We start from the raw sequence: 22,826 nt of genomic DNA, 5'->3' as shown, positions 1-22,826 counted from the left end.
GGGGGATCAGGACTAGGTCGAGGCTCTTTCAGGTGAGGAGTAGGAGAAGACAGCATGGGATCATGCTTTAGGAACAGGTCAGGGGTCAACACCTACTCCTCCAGAAGTTGCTGGTCCTTCTTCTTCCGAGATTGCTGATCCTCCTTCTACTGAGGTTGCTGAGCTTCACAATCCATAACCTTGTTTTCTATGTAAATTCTGGATTTTTGTTTGTTTGCAAACGTTTGAGTGGTTATAAACCTTTGATGCTTTCCAATTGCTTTCTTGCCATAGTTATGCTTATGGGTTGTTTCTGTAAATTACCTTGAAAAATATGTCTACTTTTCTTTGAGTGATCGAGGAGAAATAGACGATTTCTTGCCTTAACGATTTCATAGAATTTTGCCTGCTGATCCTTCAAATGACCGAGCAGGAGTTGACACATGTTTGCCTTAGTAAAATTTTATAGAATTCGCCTGCTGGTCCTTTAGGCGACCAAGCAGGAATAGACACATGTTTTGAAATGCAAGTTATGCAACCCAAGAGGGGGGGTGAATTGAGATTTTAAAATTTATGCAATACGATTCACACAACAATTTAATCTATTGCCTTAATCAAATAAAAAACAATAAATTCAATAAATGCAAGTTATGCAACCCAAGAGGGGGGGTGAATTGAGATTTTAAAATTTATGCAATACGATTCGCACAACAATTTAATCTATTGCCTTAATCAAATCAAAAACAATAAATTCAATTAAGCACAATATTAAAAGAGTAAGGGAAGAGAATAAACACAAGGATTTTTACGTGGTTAGGCTATCCCCGCCTACGTTCACGCCTCTAAGCTCACCCGGCTTGAGGATTTCACTATCCAAGCCTCCCAAGGCTTCAAATGTTTACAATTAACTTCCAAGGTGTCAATGAACCTTTACAACAAGAGATTATCTCCCCAATCTCTTCACCACAAGTGTTTCTCACACTTATACACTCACAATTTGATGAGAAATGAAAATCACAATAATGAAACTCTCTTTAAGAGTGGATAACAAATTATAACTCAATAATGATTTAATAAATGATGATTTGCGAAATGGAAGCTCAATATATGTTATATGATCTTATTTTTGCTTGCATTAGTTCTTAAAATGAAGTTTGAGTTGAGTTTTTATAGTTAAAGCCTGAAAACTAACCGTTATAGGCAAATTCTCGCGCCCAAGCGGTTAGCCGCTTGATTTATCCGGCTAGCCGCTCATGAACAGTGATATTACCGTTATTTTTTAATTTTGCTACATAATATTGTTCACTAAAATTACATTTTGGCCCAAAACGTTCTATAATTATACTATAACCCAAAACGTCATAAAACTTTATAAATAGGTCCAATTTCAAAATTTTTTAAGAATAGTTGTCTTTCCCAAACTTTTTAAAATTATGATATGACCCCAAAGATTTTATTATTTCGCACAAAGGTCATTTTCAACATAATACCCATATTTTTCAAAGTTCTCAAAACCTTTCACTTTAGTCCAAAATATTCATAAATTATAGTATGACCCAAAACATTTCAAATATTTATAAAAACGTCCAACTCTGAAATTTAATAATAATACTTATTAAAATCAAAGATTTCAAAACTTAGCATTGAAGTCCAAATTACTCAAATTCATAAAATACTTTACTTTATAAAAATAAAACCTTTTAGTTTATGAAAAATATTTAATTAAATTAATCTCTTGAGCTTCTCAAATGCTAAATCATACATCAATTAAATCATACCGACTTTACAAGAATTTATCGCACTAATTTATTCGTTTAGCTCTAAACTATATTCTTGATGTCGCCGTTGTCCGTTGTCCGTTGAGTGTCTTCAATCTTGATTTCACTTGATTCACTTGGATAAATATTATCCTTAAAAAACTAGTGAAAATGTGAAATACAATATTTATTAAACTACTTAATAAGAGCCTATTTGGTACCATTTTCAAGGATTTGTTTTCATTTTTGTTTCTAGAGTACAAACATAATACATGTTCGGTGGGATGAATTCAAAAAAAAATTATAAAACAGAGAATTCGTATTCGCATTTACAGTTATAAAATTGAGAACGTCTTAAACACGTTCTCAAACGAATTACAAATTAAATTAAAAAATAAACCCCAAAACAAAATCTAAAAGTTATCTTCCTCTCTCGAAATCTTATCCCCTCGCTCTCGTCATCTCTTCACAGCTCTCCCTTCTTCGTGGCTGTCATACTTCTCCTTCAACCACAACCCACCTGAACTGTGTACAGATCTCTCTGTCTCCTCCCTCTTCATCCAAGTCTACTTCATAGCTCTCTCACTCTCGGTGGCTATTACTCGTTTGTCAACCGCAATCCACCGTCACCACTCTCTCTCTCCGTGCCCAAAATCGACTGCTGCTCCATCTCTGCTACTATTGTTGCTCCGTCTCCGTTGTTGTTGCTCCATCTCTACTCAATTTGGACTACTGCTCATGCTGCTCTTTGCTTCGTCTCTGTTACCATCTCTACTCGCTGGTACTAGTCTTCAATTTTTCGATTTGAGTAAATTGTGGGTGTGGTTCTTTTTGTTTCTTTTAGATCCAAATCATATTCATTTAATTTTTTAGACAAATAGGATGGTCGTTTCTTGAGCTCTGCATTTGTATCTTATTTAAGGAATGTTAGAGAAAGGAATGATTTGCTATTGGCTCGATTTGTGAGAAAAGAAGCACATATCTATCTAGATGCCCATATGAGAAATATGAGAAGGAAAGAAATTAGGATACTTGTCCAGTGAATTACAAAATTATGTACTTGGTGGCTCTATAAAAGTAGTTCAAATTGAAATTTGATAGGAAAGCCTTTAATGGGAATTGTGCGACAGAGGAAATAACTTTTTTCTTAGAGTTTTTGATTTTTTTTTTACTCAAAAGTCTATTAATTCTTATTTCCTATATGAATTGCAGACAACTTTGTTTAGTTCTCTTACTGGTATTTTCATTGATTAAAAGGGTATGAATTTGATTGAGAAGTGTTTGGCTAAAGTGAATCTTGGATGTATTTATTAAGTTTAATGGAACAATCCTAGTTAATTTTGATGATTTATACATGCATTTAATGTCATTTTTAATAATTCATGTGCAGGAAATATGGATTCTTGGCTTTGCTTGGACTTATGGTTTGCACAATTTCATTTGGGACCAATAAGCTTCAAGGATAAGCACTTGTAGTTCATCCTTCTTTTTTCGGATGGGACTTGCTTTTCTTCCATCCATCTTTTTAATTCTCTATTTATGTGGTAGCAGTTTTATGTTTTGTGTTGTTCTGGAAAGTACATGTTGAAATTTTGTCAAACCCTGTTGACGTACTCTAATCACTTTGCTGCATGGCGCAAGCATAAACATTGTTGTTGTTAGAGCTTGTTTACACAAAATAAGTGTAACTTGAAAGTACATTGTACACTATTAAATTTGATTTATCTCCAGCAAGTATCAACGTATGATGTCTATCATGTAATTTTTTTATAATTATTTTGTTTAATTTATTTGTGTTGTAATATGTAACTTAAGTATACTGTAAAAATAATGATAATGTCAAACTTTTCCCTATTAATGTTAATACTAAAACTTTATCATTATGTGATTTTTTATAATTATTTTGTTTAAATTATTTATGGTATGTATGTATATGTATTAATTAAATAATTATTTTTTTACTATGACTTAAATGTTTAGTAAAAACTGTTTTTGAAAAAAGTATTACCAAACGCATATTCTCTGTTTTTATCATTTTTAACTGTGTCTACCAAATGCATATTACTGTTTTCAGTTTTAAAATACAGGATACAGAAAATGATACCAATGCATATTTAAATTCGAAATACAGTAACTACAAAACACTATTTTCATTTTTATTTTTATTCTCATAAAATATAAATTTAGAAACAATACCAAACAGGCCCTAACATACCACAGAAACGGATTAATTAACTTAATAACATACCACAGAAACGGATTTAAGAGATTGTAGAGACATATACAGGTTTGTGTATTTTGTTTGCAGGAGCCATGAACCAACTTCCAAAGAAGCTTACATGTGAATGGGCTGGAGACAGCATTAGAGCTAATTCAGTCGCCCATTGGTTTGTCAAAACTTCCCTAAATGAAGCAGTAAGAATAATTCAACCAGGTTTTTGTATTTAGTGTATTAATAAGAAATTATCTTTAATTTATCTGAGAAAGTCTTATGTGAGATGAGAATACTATGTTATTAATCTTAGTTTTTTCTTGTTAATTTCCAGTATTTCGCTGATGAGAAATTCTCAGAAGCAGTGACGTCTCGAACTCCAAAGAACCTCCCCTTATGAGAAATTTCTAGTGAGTAACTACGATTTTGCTTTATTTTACTTATATCAGTGTGATTTACTGATTTAACTTCATCATCGAATCTGTCAAAAAAATTTGTAATCACTTAATGCTTGGATTTATTTCGCATGTGATTGGGAATTCCATTAATTTTGTATAGGCTAATTACAAAAACTGGGAACAACCTCTTAAATATAGGAGCTAATAAAAAATGAAACCTGTAAAATAGAATTGAATAACGAAATGCAAAAAGAAGCAATGAATTTATATTATCGTGGCTAAACTAGTCAAGATTTTATTGAACTAGAGAGCACTTAGCTAGAGATAAAATTTTACCACCGCAAATGGAACTTCATCGTTCTTTAACAACTTGAGCTAGCTTCTTGTAAGTGATCGCGATCAGGTGCTTGGGAGGAAAAAGCCATTCACTGTAAATCCTCCGCGAACACAAATAGTCTGACCGGTTATGTAAGAGGCTGCTGGCATGCACGGAAACGCTATCAAAGAAGAAACCTCCTTTGTCTCCCTGGGGCGTCCAATTGGGGTTCGAGACTTAGACTTCGTCCAAAAATTCCCCGTTTCCCAGATACTGCAAGCAATAAGGGGCCAAAACATTATAGTAAACAATCTACTTTCTTATTAAGAATTGACAATAATATTAAAACCATGCCCTAATGGGAAGCCTGAATTGAGACTTTTAGAGTCGGAAATGGACAAAACTGGCGGAATAAGCCTAATTCAAAAATCGTATTTAAAACAGGTTTGAACATAATATAATGTAATCAAACAATATGTAGTTGTTACAGGTTCAACGATGGGAATTCTGATAACCCAAGAAGCCACAGCATTAGTCCTGATATTATCCCCTGCCACTCACATGCGAGATTTTTTCCAAGCTGATTCATGGCCCCTGCAAATGAATATAATAATCAGGCAATTCATCATCAGTACTTTCCATTAAAATGTACAAACAGAGATATGCTTGATTTCAACTGTTATTTATATGTAACTTACCTTTAGTAGCTGAATATACAGTTCCAACATTTGCTAAGACCACGCCTAGCCCCGAAGACACGAGTATAATACTAGCTGCACCAGAAGCTTTTAGAAGAGGATGTGCAAGCTGACACAAGTGGAAAGCAGACTCGAAATTGGTTGTCATTACTAATGAAAAATCTTCAGCATTGTACTCTAATGTTGGCTTTGCAACACTTGCTTCCACGTTATTTAGCTATATAGCGCACAGTTCAGTATGTAAATCAAATAATTAATATCTATATATGTACATACGAATTTGAATAATATAATATCGAAAATTAATTAATCTCAGGGATTTTAACTCAATTAACGGCTATATACAGATTTTGAAACATACGAGAATGTTAAGCTTCCCATTGAACATAGAAGAGACTTTGTTGATTAGCTTCTCCCGTTCTGCTCAAGATGAGATGTCGCAGACTGGCGCCTAGCGCTGCCAATTCCTCCACTACAGCATGCCTGCAGGTAGCAATTAATTTAAAATATTAATGATTAATTATATTGAACGTAATTAAATCAAAGGAATTAAAACATGTATATATGTGTGTGTGTGTGTGTGTGTCTTGTATTTCCCATTTGCACATGCATTTGTTAAGCTCTGTTTCATTCGTAGAGCTAGCATGTACGGAATGTGGCAGCCATAGCTCTGCCAAGTGCCCGAGTCCTTTGGACATATATATGTATAGAGAGAGAGAGACACACACACAAAGAAAGAGAGAGAGAGAAGAACTACTGAGAAGAAGTACCCGAGTCCTTTGACATCACCTGTGACACGAGCATACGTTCCTTGAAGACTCCATCTTCTCTGTTCCCACCCAGCCCCAGCCCCAGCCCCAGCCATTTTTATTATGATATATATATATATAATCTAGGCTGTCAGTTACCGATTTAAATTTTTTGGTTAATAAATAAAGAAAAAAAATTCTATTGGTACATTAATACGAAAAGACACGTGACTCAGAATTTTTAAAAACTCAAAAAATAAATAAATAAATAAGGAGAAAATCTTTAATCGGTCGGCCGCTGGCGGAGGATAGAGCTAAATCAAGTTAAAATCACGATGAAAACATTTTCTAAACACGTTTGCATGGCTCCGACAAGTTCATGTGTATGCATCACGGTACGTGTCCAGCTGGAGAAAGTCTCTGGTTCATACTTGTTGGGGGGACTTAGCATAAGATTTCTAGGTATCCAACCCAAAAGACTAGCCTTTTAGGTGGAGTGACCTACCACCTTATAAACCCAAGCATCTCCCCTTTACTAGCCAATGTGGGACACAACTCAACAATCTCCCCCTCGGACGAAACCACCGCCGGACTCCGGTCCTTTCGTCCGACACACATGAGTTGTTCCACCACCACATTCCGGCTACTAGGGTCTAGCTCTGATACCACTTGTTGGGGGGACTTAGCATAAGATTTCTAGGTATCCAACTCAAAAGACTAGCCTTTTAGGTGGAGTGACCTACCACCTTATAAACCCAAGCATCTCCCCTTTACTAGCCAATGTGGGACACAACTCAACAATACTCATTCGTTACACATGACATTGTTTAATCCAAATCCAAACCTTCCATGTGTGAACAGTCCAATGTGGCAATATCTAAGACTATATTAGATTAGCCTTGGATTCAACAGTTCAATCACGATTCTGATTACCTACATACATTAAGCCTAATCAATTTGCGTTTGTCCTCCACTTCGATTCATCCTGACCAAACATGTGCACCGTAACCTACCACCCAATCTATTTTAAAAGGGTTAATTTTAGTTTATCTCTAATAAATTAATTTTTTTCCAAATTATTATAAACTTTAATTTATTTATCATTCAAAAAATAAAGACAAATGGATGGGAGAAGGGAGTAAACATATATATATATATATAACTATTATTATATTAGTACTACAGTTGGTAAAACGAGTCATCGGGTTGTGTTTATGTCGTGTCAAATTTAGGTCGACCCAAACACGATCCATTCAAGAATCGTGTCAACATATTGAGACCCTAACCCGACATGAAAAATAAATGGATTAGGGATGGTAATGGTTATATATATACTCTCATCGAGATCTAGATCCATATCTATAATAAAAATTGAGATTCGTATCTGCTTAAGAACCGTCATGAATCCATGTTTTTCGCTCTATATCCATATCCAAAAAAGAAATATATGATGTCTAAACCTTTACATGATCAATTAAAAAAGAATCATGTTGCATGGATTGATGAGCATACTAGAACTGTTAAACTCATAAAGAATTATGTTAAAAGCATTCCATGTTTATATCTTGCTAATCCTGCATTACCTAAAGTAGTTGAAACTGATGCATCTGATTTAGGCTATGGAGGCATATTAAAGCAAGTAGATAATAATAAAGAACAGATAGTCCAATATATTTCTGCACATTGGAATGAATGCCAAAAGAATTATTCTACTATAAAAAAAGAAATTCTTTCTATTGTTTTATGTATTTCCAAATTTCAAAGTGATTTATTAAATCAAAAATTTTTACTTAGAATTGATTGCAAAACTGCAAAACATATTTTAGAAAAGGATGTTCAAAACATTGCATCAAAACAGATTTTTGCACGTTGGCAAGCTATTTTAAGTGTTTTTGATTTTGATATTGAGTTTATTAAAGGAGATACAAATTCTATTCCTGATTTTCCAACCAAGGAATTTCTTCAAAATAGATAATGCCGCAAAAAAGAAGGGACAAAGGAAAAGACATTGCCAAAGACATTGAACCCAGCTTTACAGTGTTGTTCCAATTCCATGTTCATCTGGATTGGACGGGCTTTAGTGGGAATCTGTTTTTCATCAAAAAAATTTTCATAAGGTAGATCTACCATGTGTTGTTTTCTATTCCAAAAAGCAGATGGTAGATCAGCACAGATTTCTTTTTCAATGAGAGCTTTGAAATAAGAAATTTTCTTTTGTATTAAATAAGATTCTAAAACAGATTCTTATTTAAAGAAAATCAATGTTTTGACTAAAGATCAAGAAACCTTTCTTGAACTCGTAAAGCATATTTCTGATCCAAATCTTCAAAAAGAGTATCTTGATAAGCTTTTGAAAGCCCTGGATTTCAATAAAGCAGAGACTTCCAAAATTTCAATAGTCAAAAAGAGTTCTTATGATCTTACTGAAATTTTGGACAAAAAGAAAACAAAGAAGACAACTCCCAGTATCCAAGATCTTCAGAAAGAAATTAAAGACGTTAAACTTGAGATAAGAGAGTTAAAAGAAAAGCAAAAGAATGATTCTCAAACCATCCAACTTCTTTTGCAAAAGCAATTACAAGATAATTCGGACAATGAATCCAATTCTGATAATGAGGATAAAAATGATCAAAATGTAGAAAACATTGAGTCTGTACCCAATGATTTTCTATTTGTTTTAAAGCAAATCACTACGAGAAAATATTTAATTAAAATTACTCTAATTTTTTCAAATGATTTTGCAATAGATGCCATTACCCTATTTGACACTGGTGCCGATTTGAATTGCATAAGAGAAGACATTGTCCCCAAAAGATTTCATGAGAAAACAAAAGAAAGATTTTCTGCCGCCAACAATTCAAAACTTAAAGTTAATTCTAAAGTTGAAGCTTCAATTCATAACAATGATTTGGAAAGGATTTCTTCATCAAGGCCAAGCTCCTTGAGCTTTCTGTTTATTCTGCAATATTTTACAGTATGGCATTTTATACCACATTTATGGCATATGGCTTCTTTGTAATTAAAAGGGGTTTTTGGTTTGACTTTAAACTCTTTCTTTTTAGAGAAAGTGGGTTTTTTATAAGGCCTTGAAGGTTTCTTATAAGAAGTTTCTCTAAAATTCTGAAAAGGTTTTCTATGGCTTTTAGATTTGTATTGTCTTTTGTAAGGTTTTAAATAACACTTACCATTACAGTCTTTGGAAGTAGAAGTTTTAAAGGGGTCATAATTGAATTACTTGCAGAAACTGCCTAATTCTTGCTTAGATTTCTTAAGCTCCCATTTTAGTCGTTTCTGAAGTTTCAAATCTTGACAGATCTTTAAACCTTCTTTATTGATAAAACTGACTAACTCACCATAAGTAAGTTCGTCATAGGGAATGCGATTGTCATAAAGGGCCTTTATGGAATTCCTAACCTTTTCTCCTAAAAGGGTAGGTAAACCAGCTAAGAATTTTTCTTTCCAAGTTATATGATTTGCATCATCTCTTAGAAAGAGTCTGGTGAAGAAGGTGGTTTTGTATTCTTGGAATTCACTAAGTTTCCTACATCTCAAATTATGTAGTAACTCAGCATTTTTGTCTCTAAGGTGAGAATGGTCACCTATAAAATGAAGGGATATGGTTAGAATCAGGGTAGCTACGGCATCCTGAATAGGATTATTAAACTCATCAAGAATTGAGGCTCTATTCTCATATATTTGTATGGCATTAAGGATATCTGATTGTTGCAGTTTAGTGAGAAAATAATCCCACCAACCTTTAAGTTGACCAGTAAAATCCGCAATGAGAATTTCCGCAATGGCTTTGTCAGAAGTTCCTGATTGGGTTTTATAGGCATTGGCTGCCATGGTCATCTGTTGCAACAAACCCAAGATGTTGTATTCAGACATTCCATCTATATTCCACTCATAGACAGATGATGCATTATATCGAGACTGATTTAATGCGCTAGGCCTGTTATCTATGGTCAAATCAGGTGGAGACTTGACAGTGGGAAGGGCTAATTCCCAATGGATTTTATTGGCTTTAGGAACATGTTCTTCTATGAAGGCTTCTATATCAAAAAAGGCTATAGACATTTGGTCTTGTTCTAATACTCCAATCTTGCTAGATTGGGGAGTATCAGGGGCTATTTGAACCTTGCTAGATGAGGAAGAAGTAGCTTCTATCCTATCTAGTTGTTCTCTAATGGCTTTAGCAAAATCTGATTTTGATTCTTGAACAAGCTTTTGACTAGTTTTCGAAACCTGAAAAGGTTTGAAAATAGGCTCCTTAAGCTTTTTGTCAGAATTCGATTTTGATGGAACAGGGGAAATGGAAGAAATGGCTATGGTTGACTTTTGAAATTGGTTTTCTATACGGGTCAATTGCTTTCCAATAGTATTTAGGTTAGTATTACAGAAATTATTCTGTTAGATAATACTACTTAAATTTGCATCCGTATCATTTGGCTTTGGGATTTTATAAGGTGAAGCACTAATTTGGACAGGAGGTTCACCGTGATCAACGGTTAAACTCCGAAGAGGTGGATGCTCAGATTCTATGATTCTATCACTATCAGAAAGTTTCCACTCAGGAATCTTCTTTATAATAGTAATAGGGTTTGATTCTTTAAAAGGATAGGAAATGTTGTTCTTAGAAGAATATATTTCGAACCAATCAAAAAACAATATATGAACTTGATGTAAATTAACAAATTTATAATAGATTTGTTGGATTTCTTTTCTTTGGTTTAAAAAATATTTGAAAAACCAAAGTCTTTTTTCTTTATTACTTTCTGAATAAAAATCATTATGAAGAAGATTTTTGTCTAATTCAAAATCCTTTTTAATGACATTAATAACATTTTCGGTGATAGCAGAAAATGTTGGAGAAGTTGGAGGAGAAAGTTCCTTCTCGTCCTGTCTTTGTTCATGTTGACTACTAGTATAGATTGGGTGTGGGACACTAGTTGCATAGTCAATAGAACGTATGGAAGAACTAGGTATATCTGAGGTATAAAACCTAGGTTGACTCTTTACTGTTTGGTAAGGGAGATTTATGACAGAAGGGACTTTTGTAAATTTCCTTTCTAATGAAGGAATGCTTGAGCACGACTCTTTATTAGAAAATCTGGATGAAGTAGATCTCCTGAAAGACAGTTTTACTCTACCATCAGAATACTGAGTCACATTTTGCAACTCCGTATTAGGCTCAAGTTGTTTCGGAATCGTTGGAGGAGCGGCTCCTTCAAGAATCCATTCTTCTGGAAGATTGACGTCTTTCCATTGGATTGGTTTTGGAATGACAGTGTTGGCTTTGGACAAATCAATCTGCAAGAGAAGAGTCTCATCTCTTTTTGACTGGAATTTGTGTTGCGTACTAAATGTAGAAATCATGGCTTTATAAGAAATCTTAAAAATTAATGCAACTGGGACAGATCCCTCAATCATATTATAATTGTGGGTTTTAATTTGTAAAATCATGCTTTTCAAAATGTTTTTGTCTTTAAGAGAAATTGTTATGTTTGGATAACAATCAAAAGATATGGGGTCTTTACAGAGACTCGATTCAATACTACTTAGTAAAGAATCATCAAAAGAAATAAATCGGCCATCTCTAAGGACATCGAGGATAGAAGTATCCAAGCCTTCTTTGGTTAATGGTTTTATGCCTACTTGGATTAATCCTATATGAACATAATTAAAATTCTTTTCTTTTAATTTCTTTAATGAATGTTCTGAAAACAATTGAATTGTTTCAAATGGTTTTGAAAGAGTTATATCACGTTCTTCAGTCTTTATGACATAATCATTTTTGAAAAAATCAAGCTTTTTTGTTTTATAAATCTTTTCTTTAGAAACTTTTGGAAGTTCCCAACAATCAATTGCTTTATCAAAGTTCTCAATAACGAATTCTTCAGAATTCACAACATGCTTTGAATCACTAGTCTTCTCGGAAGAAGAGCTCCACCATTGTTGAAACCAATTTGGGAGGCTTTGAACGGTTATTTTTGAATTAAAGAAAAATAACCAAGAATGAGATTTCTTTGGATTTTGAATAAAAAATGTGTTGTACCAGGCCTGTTGATAATCCCAATAGGAATAGGTCAAACAATGTGGTAAACGCATTTGAAAATTGAAGGGAAATCTTTTTTGGTTGTGGAGTAGATCACCCCACTGTTTTGAGCTCAAGACGTTTAAGATTGTGGCCGTGGAATAGGCCGGCTCGGAATGGGAGTCACTGAGATAAAAATGTTTGAATTTAACTGATTCAGTGGCTTCCAAAATGCTTTGATAATAAGGCTGGGGTTTTGTTAAATCCCATGGTTTAAAAAACCAGCCTTTAGGGAAAAACTTTGTAAGTGTTTGAAATGGGTTAGTATAATAAAACCCATCTTCGATAATTAAAATATTTTGGAAATGAGCTTTATCAAACCAATCCGAGGTTTTCTTTGTTGGTTGTGAAAGGACAATCTGTGATGATGAACTTTCACCGGAAACAATAATGTTTTGGGAGGATTTTGAAATTTCTTTAGGGCTTTCTTTCTCAGAAATCTCTTTTGGAGATTCTTGGCTTTGAGAGAAGCTTTGTAAGGCAAGCATGAGCTCAGGGGATTTTGAGATGGATTTTATCCATTGGTTTACTTGGTCTTGAGTAGAAAGGGCTTTAGATTTTGCTTCTTCATCTTCGATCATGTCAATCCAAGACTTAATTGGCATGGCAGAGGAGAGTAGTTTTTCTTTAGGAGGAGAGAATTGGGGTTCTTTAGGAGTGGGTTTAGGTTCAATGTCTTTATATATATATATTTGCTCCAAACCTAAAAAAAATAAAAATTCAAATATGCTCTAAATTCGTCATGAATTCTAAAACTTAACAATAAAAGAGCAATAATTTTTTAGAGTAAAAAATAAAGACTAAAATGTATTAGTAACAATTAAATTATATAATTTGTCTCAAAAATATAATGTATATTGTAGCTTATATTTTTACACAAAAACAAGCAAATAAGAAAGATAATAAAACATCCTTCAAAAGTAATTGCAGGATTAAGATCAATCTAATATTCTACTATCTTGTTCATCATTCTAATATCCGCGGCACACCCATCATCATTCCTACAAAATTAGATAATAACATATAAATTAAATATGATTTATATTCAATACTTTATTATTTTTATTATGACCATATTTGACAAATATATGAATAACTATATTCCTTAAAAAATATTTGGCCAATATAATAAAATACATCGCCAAGCGTTAGTGCTTGGCTTGCAATTTGAATATTGCATGTACATGCTTTGGGGCTGGCTAACCTTTAAATTTACAAAAAAAAAACTTTAAGTTTTAAGATTTTTAAATACATGATAAATACCACTAATATGTTATAAATAAAATTTATTGTCATTTATAACTACACAATTGTTAAGAAATTTTTAAAATAAAATAAAATTAAAAAATGGGTGGATATGGATATGGATTTAGATATTAAGACGTATTTAGATCTGCTTCAAATCCGTCTTAGATCTGTACATTGATATCCAAATCCAATCCAAATCTGATCCGATTGGATTTGGATCACATGGATCTTAGGTTAGATCCAATTCATTGCTATCCTTAAAATAGGTTACCTAATAACCTACTTAATATATCTATATATTTAACAAAATTTACAACAAATATTTGCACATTATTATATATATGACCAGAATATTACACATTTACAATATTAAAGTTTTAATTATATATATGTAAATAATATTACATATCAATATTATAAAATATATAAGTCTACCAATATTTCACACATTTTAACTATTGAAGTTCTAAATCTATACAAAATTTTATGAATGAAACACTACTTATATGTTCATTCTTTGAGAGAGAGAGAGAGAGAGAGAGAACTATGATCCCAATATTTTGAGTTTTGATGACAACAACCTACACATTGATTTATAATAGAAAATATAATCGTGTCATTGATCGGATAAATGAATCAAGAACTTTAACTCTAACCCGACACGAAAAAAATTGTGTCGACCCGAACCAATCCCATTTAATAATCGTGTCAAATTTGACAACTCATACCTATTTATTTGTGTCGTGTTCGTGTTAGGTAATCAGGTCGTGTCAAATTTTACCAACTCTAGCTAGTACAACCATCTAGGCACTTGGTGCGATAGAATTATAAACTTGGCCATTTTTGGGTGCCAAAATTTGAAAAAGATTTCTTAATGGAGAGTAAAATATTAAATTGTTAAAATTTATAGTGTCCAATCTTAAAAAAAATGAACATTTTTGTGTGTTAACCAATTCATTAACTAATTTACATAGACAATTTACTGCAACAAACTTACTCACCACCGTTCGTTGTGCGTCTATCACCATCGCCTATTTCAATCGAGTCCTTATTGTCCAGCCCTTGTTTATGACCATCACGTACCGTTGATCGAGTTGTGTAACCAAATCTGTACTCTGTGAGATCGCTTTTCATTTGGAGTATAAAGGAAAAGTTTGTAGCGAGCAGGCTCGAGTCTTAAAGTTCTTGCAAATATTGAAAACTTGAATCGCCAAGGTTTTTTGAATTGCACTTTCCAAAGGGTCTTAAAAAATGCTCTCAAAAACCTTTTTCTATTACAAAATTTGATTAGTTTTTTATTTAAAGGTTTTCTATCTTTTATACGGCTTAATTGATCCATTTTGACCATATTACGAAAGGAATTGTAGGGTTTTTTTTAATAGATTTATCTCTTCATTTCATGTTTATTAAGTGAAAAAAAAACTTGAAAAAGGAAATGAAAAAAATAAACAAGTTATAAAAAAAGAATAAGATTATCCCATAATCTGAACTCTATTGAACTTTTAAAAATCTTCTCTCGTGTGTCTTTGATTAGTAGTATATGCGAAAGATTTAACTTCTTTTACTTTTTTATTTATTAACTACCAACTCAGAATATGATCAGATCAAAAGAAAATCTTAATCTTATAAAAAAAAAATGGTTTAGCTTCACTTCCCTTAACTACGGCGGGGACAAGGTCTCGAATAGCCACACTCACCTCACCGCTAATTTGACCGTCAACTTGGTATTTTGTTCAGCTTCCTGTTTCTGGATCTAATCGTAATGAATTGATTTTGTTGATTAGATTGTAAACGAATTTAAATGAATCCACTCAATCCTTTAATAAATAATTTAATTTTATACAGAAACGAATTAAAGGGAATGAATTCAAGGATATTAGAATATTTGGAACCGATTTATTGAAGATTCAGTACGAATTCAATTCGTGATTTTAACGGAATAAAGCGACAACACTTGATAGAAGGGAAATAAAATGGAATAAAGCGACAACACTCGATAAAAGGGAAATAAACGACAATCCACAAGATGAGTCAAAAATCGAAAGAGATACATGCTGGCGGTTTATTAGGGCCTGAGAAATCACAACACTAAGTTATCAGATTCGAAGATTTCAGAGAAGTGGACAAAATAAATCAGGTACTTGGGAAGAAGAATCCATTCACTGTAAATCCTCCGTCAGCGGAAATTGTCTGACCAGTTATATAAGAGGCTGCAGGCATGCATAAAAATGCTACCAATGAAGATATCTCATTTGGCTTCCCTGTGCGTCTCATTGGAGTTCGACCCTCGACTTCCTTTAAAAATGCCTCATCATTCAGAAACTGCAAATTTATAAGAGGGCATCCTCAATCATATAATAACTTGGGACAAAAACACACTTTCATTTTTCTTATTAATTTTTTTAACTAATTAATAAGAAAAATGAAACTGCATACATATATATAACATTGAGAATCAGAGTGAATAAAATAGTTCTCACAGATTCAGTTAAAGGAGTCGCGACGAACCAAGGTGTGACAGAATTGGTCCTAATATTGTCTTGAGCCCACTCGCATGCCAAAATCCTCGCAAGATGGTTCATGGCTCCTGTGATTAACATATAACCAGCTGGGGTTAGAGAAAGTTCAAGTTTAATATTAAAGACAAGTCGTAATGCCATAGAGCCTCCCAGTCACGGGGTTCAAAGACAAGACTAGAGCTGATGATATGATGTTGAAAATTGTTGTCAAGGGTCACCTTTCGTAGCTCCATATATGGATCCAACGTCAACAACTGACACCACCCCACAAACAGAAGACATTAGAACAATACTTGCTGCCCCCGAAGCTTTCAAAAGAGGATGTGCAAGTTGGCACAGATTGTAAGCAGACTCAAAATTGGTAGCCATGAGAAACGAGAAATCTTCTGCTGTGTACTCCACAGTCGCCTTTCTTATAGTCGTCCCGACGTTGTTTATCTAGAGAGAGTCACATCGCATACATACATGGACATAGTGATAAGTGATATGGATCGTGTTAATTAAGTGGTTAGCTAGTAAAGCAAATTAAAACTCACTGCACCACGGGATTAATTATAACAACAATTAATTAATATGCAATATAATTAACACCATATATGAATCATACGAGAATGTTAAGTTTTCCATCGAACAGAGAGGAGACTTGGTTTATAAGCTTTTCCCGTTCAATTCGAGATGATACATCGCACACTGAACCGGTGACTTTGAAGCCTTTAGTTTTCCAGTCACGTATGCATTCACTAAGATCTGCTTCAGTTAAAAACAGAGTTCGTGTGTTTGGATACAGAGAAAATGTATGAACCAGAGAGAAAATGTTGAGAGTATTCGAAGAGCAAAAATGAGAAAAATGATTTGTTATATTATTGATCTTGATGACAACTGTTGTATATATACATAATCTGGAATGGTATACACGCGTTGTGTATGTGAAAAACAAAATCAAGGCTCAGTTACTAAACCGTTATTAACAACTAAAACTAACCAGTTGACTCAGCAAGTTACACATCAGCAATACTAACAAACAAAAAACTAATTAGCTCGTTAATTCTATAACTCCATAATATGAACTATCTTAACAGCCCCCTTCAAGCTCAAGGTCTGGGAAGAACATTGAGCTTGGACCTAAGATAGTTAAATTGATCAACAGCTAATGGTTTAGTGAGGATATCGGCAACTTGTTCACAACTAGGAACATGGTTAATTTCAACTTCCTTTCTAGCAACATGTTCTCTGATGAAGTGCAAATCAAGTTCAATATGTTTTGTTTTTGAGTGGTACTTTGGATTGCTTGCCAATGCTTCAGCACTTTTGTTATCACATTTAAGTTCTGGAGTCTGTAGCAGCTGCACTTGCAGCTCTTTGAATAAGTATGTAATCCAAAGTACTTCTGAAGTAGTCAAGGCCAAAGCTCTATATTCAGATTCTGCTGTACTTCTGGAGACTATTTGCTGCTTCTTGGAAGACCAGGAAATGAGATTGTTGCCTAAGTAAACACAATAGCCTCCAATTGATTTCCTGTCATCCAAATCTGATCCCCAGTCAGCATCTGAGAATGCTGTCAATGTGAGCTTTCCAGTGTGATAGAACTGCAAACCATAATTTGCTGTCAACTGAAGATATCTTAATACTCGTTTGCAAGCTTGCCAATGAAACACAGAAGGAGCTGTGAGAAATTGGCTAAGCTTGTTAACAGAAAAGGCTATTTCAGGCCTTGTCAAAATGACATACTGTAGAGACCCCACTATGCTCCTATACAGAGAAGGATTTTCAAAAGGTGTCCCCTTGTCTTTAGTTAGCTTCTCAGTTGAGCTCATAGGTGTTTGACATCCCTTGCTATCCAGCATCTGTGCCTTCCTAAGTAAATCACCAATATATTTGGTCTGAGAAAGATGAAGTCCTTCAAGTGATGGTGTGACTTCTAGACCAAGAAAATAGTTAAATTCCCCAAGGTCTTTGAGGGCATATTCTGTTCCTAACTGATGAACAATTCTTTCCACAAATCTGGTATGTGATCCAGTGACTAATATATCATCAACATAGATAATAACTACAACCAATTCTCCTTCAGTGTGTTGGATGAATAAGGAAGTGTCTGATCTGGAAGTATGAAAACCCCACTGCAACATTGAGCTCTTCAACTTTTCATACCAAGCTCTCGGAGCTTGTTTGAGTCCATAAAGAGCCTTTTTCAGTTTACACACATGAGTAGGAAACTGAGGATGAAGAAATCCCTCTGGTTGTGACATAAACACCTCTTCACTGAGAATGCCATTTAGAAAGGCATTATTCACATCAAGTTGTCTTATAGGCCAGTGATTCATAACAGCAAGGCTCAAGATGACTCTGATTGTGCATGGCTTAACAACTGGACTGTATGTTTCAAAGAAGTCCACACCTGGAGTTTGATGAAAGCCCTTTGCAACAAGCCTAGCTTTATGCTTAGATATACTGCCATCAGGGTTGTACTTGATCCTAAACACCCATTTGTTGCCAATAATCTTCTGTGCTGCTTCTTTAGGAACTAACTCCCAGGTTTCATTGACTTGCAAAGCATCAAATTCTGCTTGCATAGCTTGCTTCCACTTTGGATCACTCAAAGCTAATTTGACTGAGGTAGGTTCAAGCTCTTGTGAAACTGCTAAGTAGGATTTAGGCTTGAATATGCCAGCTTTGGATCTTGTGACCATGGAATGAGTGTTATGAACAGGAGGAGAGATTTGTGTTTGAGTGGAGGTAGAAGGATGATGTGTTGAGCAGGGTTCTGTGTTTGTTGGTGGAGGAGTGGATGATATACTGTGTGAGGAGATAGAAGGTGATGTGTGTAGGGCAGTAGAATCAGAACCTGCACCTGAATCAGGAATGCTTGCAGATGGATATGTAGAGCTGCTGTCTTGAGAGATGGACTGATAATTCAGAACTGCAAAGGGATTTTCAGACTGTGGAAATTTAGAAGATGAGCTGACAGTTTTATGAGAGGTAAACAGCTCAGTGTATGGAAACTCAGACTCATTAAATTGAATATTCCTTGCAACATAGACTTTTCCAGTAGGATCTAGGCATTTATAACCCTTGTGAATAGGACTATAACCTATCATAAGACATTTTTGGGTATGGAAACTGAGTTTATGCTTGTTGTAAGGCTTGAGTAGAGGGAAACAAGAACAACCAAAGGTCTTAAGAAATTGATAGTCTGGTTTTCTGTTATGAAGTTTTTCAAATGGAGAGATGTTGTTCAAGACAGGTGTTGGTAATCTATTGACAAGAAAGGATGCTGTATGAAAGGATTCCCACCAAAGAGAAAGAGGCATTTGAGCTTGAGCAAGTAATGTTAGCCCTGTTTCAACAATGTGTCTATGCTTCCTTTCTACTACCCCATTTTGGTGATGTGTATGAGGGCAACTATGTCTGAAACTTATCCCTTCTTGTTGAAGAAATGTTACAAAGCTTCTAAATTCTCCCCCCCAGTCTGACTGTACAGATTTAATGGAAAGGTTAAATTGTTTTTCGACCAAGGTTTTGAAGTTTTGAAAGGTTTCTAAGGCTTCTGATTTGAAAGTTAAAGGAAAGATCCAACAGTATCTGGTGTAATCATCTACAAAGCTGATGTAGTATCTATATCCATGTAAAAAGGAGGGCATGGGAGATGGTCCCCAAAGGTCAGTATGTATAAGCTCCAGGGGTACTGAGGTTTTAATTCCAGTTGAATAAAAAGATAACTGATGAAGTTTTCCATACTGACATGCATCACAGAAATCAGGTAAAGTTATAGAAGACTTAAGAGACAAATGAGGTATAATATTTTTCAAAGCATGTTTGTTTGGATGACCAAGTCGTTGATGCAGTAAGTTTCCACAAACAACAGATTTGGTAATGTTTACATGACTCTTAGAATTTACTGATTCAGTACAAGCTTTATTTTCAGCTTTATTTGACAGAACAGAAGCTGAATTACTAATAACAGAAATCATTGATCTAGGTACATAGGCTAGAGAACAGGATTTGGAAAGAAAGGTATCTTTTGACAGCAGCTGATACAATCCTTCTTTAGCAATCCCTTGAGCCAGATGCACAGTCTTCTTCTTGTCCTTAATGAAACAAAGATTGGCAACAAACTCAATGGTTATGTCATTATCTTTCAAAAGTGTTGAAATACTAATGAGGTTTTTGGTTATTGCAGGCACATATAAGATGTCATTTAAGTGTAAAAGTGAGTCACATGATGTATGAAAGCAAGCATATCCAATATGTGATATATTCAAACCTTCCCCATTACCAACATGTAATAGCTGATTACCTGAATACTCCATTCCCATATTCAGATTCTGCAGATTGTTGGTGAGATGGTGAGTAGCACCACTGTCCAAGTACCATCCTTGATCAGCTAAGCCACCCTCTGAAGTTGTGAGAAAAGCAGCTTTTGTGTTTGACTGATAAGGGTTGAAGTTTGAGGGTGGATATGCAGGAGTGAAATCTTTGTTAAACCTGTTCCTACACTCAGCTGCAGTGTGCCTTGGCTTGAAACAAATTTGACAGATGACAGCAGGAGAATTCTGAGCACCTTTGTTACCATTAAAGGCACCATTCTGACCAAATACACCATTGCCACTGTCATTCCAGTCACCTCTTCCTTGTCCAGAATAATTCCTGTTGAAATTGCCAGTATTCCAGTGATTACCATCAGACCAGTTACCTCTTCCTTGGCCTGTAACACCTCTGCCAAAACCACCTCTTCCTCCATTATTGCTATTATAGCCTCCTCTGCCACCATTGTTCCCATTCCAGTTGACATTTTGATTCCAGTTACCAAAACCTCCTCCATTATTATTATTGTAGCCTCCTCTGCCCCCATTATTTCCATTCCAATTGGCATTTTGGTTCCAATTACCATAACCACCTCCAGTATTGCCATTAAATTTCTTGTTAGGTCCAGTCTGAGCCATATTGGCAGTATAGTTCAACTTAGCTTCTTTATTAGCATTTTGTTGATTACTCTCTATTCTAGCCTCATGAGTTAAAAGCATAGAATATGCTTCATTTACTGACATTTTCAACATATTAGCTTCTATGTATACAACCACAGGATAATATGGCTGTCCTAATCCACATATCAGATGAGTTATAAAATCTAGATTGGTTACAGGACTTCCAGCCAAAGCAAGTTCATCACTCACAGCCTTAAGTTTGCTAAAATACTCAGTGATTGTCATTGATCCTTTTTTGAGATTATTAAGTAGCATTTTCAGATGTACTTTCTTAGCACCTGTTTCTGATCCAAATTGTTCTTCAATGTTAGTCCAGAGTTCATTAGATGAGTTAGAATTTACCACTAGACTGAGAATTTCAACACTGATCGATGACATCAACCAGCTCAGCAGCAACTGATCCTGCCTTTTCCAGTTATTGAACTCTGGATTTTCCTGTGGCTCAGCTACAGTTACTCGATCTGAACTTAAGCTTGCTTCTTCTTGATTGTGAAACTGATTTGGACACTTTCTAGTTCCATCAAGAAGAGATTCAAGTCCATTGGCTCGAATTGTAGAAAGGATCTGAGATTTCCAGATTGTGTAGTTTGATCTGTCTAATTTGATTGGATTTGTGAAGGTAAAAGAAGAAACAGTTTGATTAATGTTTGGATTTGAGCTTGAAGAAGCCATGGCAGCTTGGATCATAGCTCTGATACCAAGTTAAAAACAGAGTTCGTGTGTTTGGATACAGAGAAAATGTATGAACCAGAGAGAAAATGTTGAGAGTATTCGAAGAGCAAAAATGAGAAAAATGATTTGTTATATTATTGATCTTGATGACAACTGTTGTATATATACATAATCTGGAATGGTATACACGCGTTGTGTATGTGAAAAACAAAATCAAGGCTCAGTTACTAAACCGTTATTAACAACTAAAACTAACCAGTTGACTCAGCAAGTTACACATCAGCAATACTAACAAACAAAAAACTAATTAGCTCGTTAATTCTATAACTCCATAATATGAACTATCTTAACAGCTTCATTCCTAGAGCATGTATGCACAGCGGCACCAAGCTCAGCCAGTTCCTCCACTACAGCATGACTAGTCAACGCACCAATAACAGAAACAAAAATATGAGCACATGCAGGCACTATTAATAGGAAAAGAATGCATATAAGAGCTAGCTAGAGAGATAAGAATCGATTAAGAACCCTAGTCCTTTGGTTCCACCAGTTACAAGCGCAGTCATGCCCTGGACAGTCCATCTCTGATTGAGCCTGCCATTGCCGTTCGTCGGAGGCGCCATTCGAAATAAAGGTGGTAAAAGTTAAGTGAACTTCACACAGTAAGCTAATTAAATAGATTGGACATTAGTTCATCCTTTTATAATGGGCTCGCACGAATCTTTCATTTGTTGAAAATTGATTTTAAAAAAAAAAAAGTAGCACCGTAAACAATAATACGGTTTGACCACGTGGTTTAAAAAGTCGCGTGGTTTGAACAGTGACGCGGCATGAACAAAGATGCGGTATGAACAGTAACGCGGTTTGAATAGTAACGCGATTTAAACAGTGCTATCCGTTTGGTTATAAATAAGAGAATATTTCATAAGTTTTATCATTCTAAATATTTGCTTCCTCTTGTATTTAGAGAGAATTTGAGAGTTGAATATAATTACTCTTAAATTAAAAGTTCTGGGTCTATTTGGGGCTAGGGTGAGAGAAAATTATTTCTGAGAGTGTGGTTGTAATAATTTTCACATAGTAAATATTTTTCTCTGGTTGTTTTTTTTACAGCAACCATGATTTTTCTTCAGATTTAGAGTTTTCTACATAAATCTTGTGTTGTGAGATTGGTGTATTTTTCATTTAATTTTTCTATTGAT

General features: G+C 34.5%; 1 protein-coding gene and 1 pseudogene across 1 annotated transcript; both read right to left on the bottom strand.

Annotated features, from left to right (window-relative positions):
- Positions 1-5,334: 5,334 nt before the first annotated feature.
- On the bottom strand, positions 5,335-6,225 carry LOC18033937 (annotated as a pseudogene).
- A 9,201-nt stretch (positions 6,226-15,426) lies between these two features.
- On the bottom strand, positions 15,427-22,279 carry LOC112096160 (tropinone reductase homolog At2g29170-like). Its single transcript, XM_024179100.1, has 7 exons — positions 22,153-22,279; positions 21,976-22,042; position 20,361; positions 16,578-16,717; positions 16,189-16,408; positions 15,932-16,038; positions 15,427-15,773 (listed from the first exon to the last, which is right to left on the bottom strand). Exons 1-7 carry the CDS (start codon positions 22,245-22,247, stop codon positions 15,585-15,587), a joined length of 819 nt encoding a protein of 272 aa, XP_024034868.1. The 5' UTR covers positions 22,248-22,279; the 3' UTR covers positions 15,427-15,584.
- Between the last annotated feature and the right edge of the window lie 547 nt (positions 22,280-22,826).

This window comes from Citrus clementina, unplaced genomic scaffold (assembly GCF_000493195.1).
Source record: "Citrus clementina cultivar Clemenules unplaced genomic scaffold, Citrus_clementina_v1.0 scaffold_8, whole genome shotgun sequence".
Classification (NCBI taxonomy): domain Eukaryota; kingdom Viridiplantae; phylum Streptophyta; class Magnoliopsida; order Sapindales; family Rutaceae; genus Citrus; species Citrus x clementina.
Note: the sequence above shows the minus strand (reverse complement) of the source record. Positions and strands in the feature narration are given on the sequence as shown.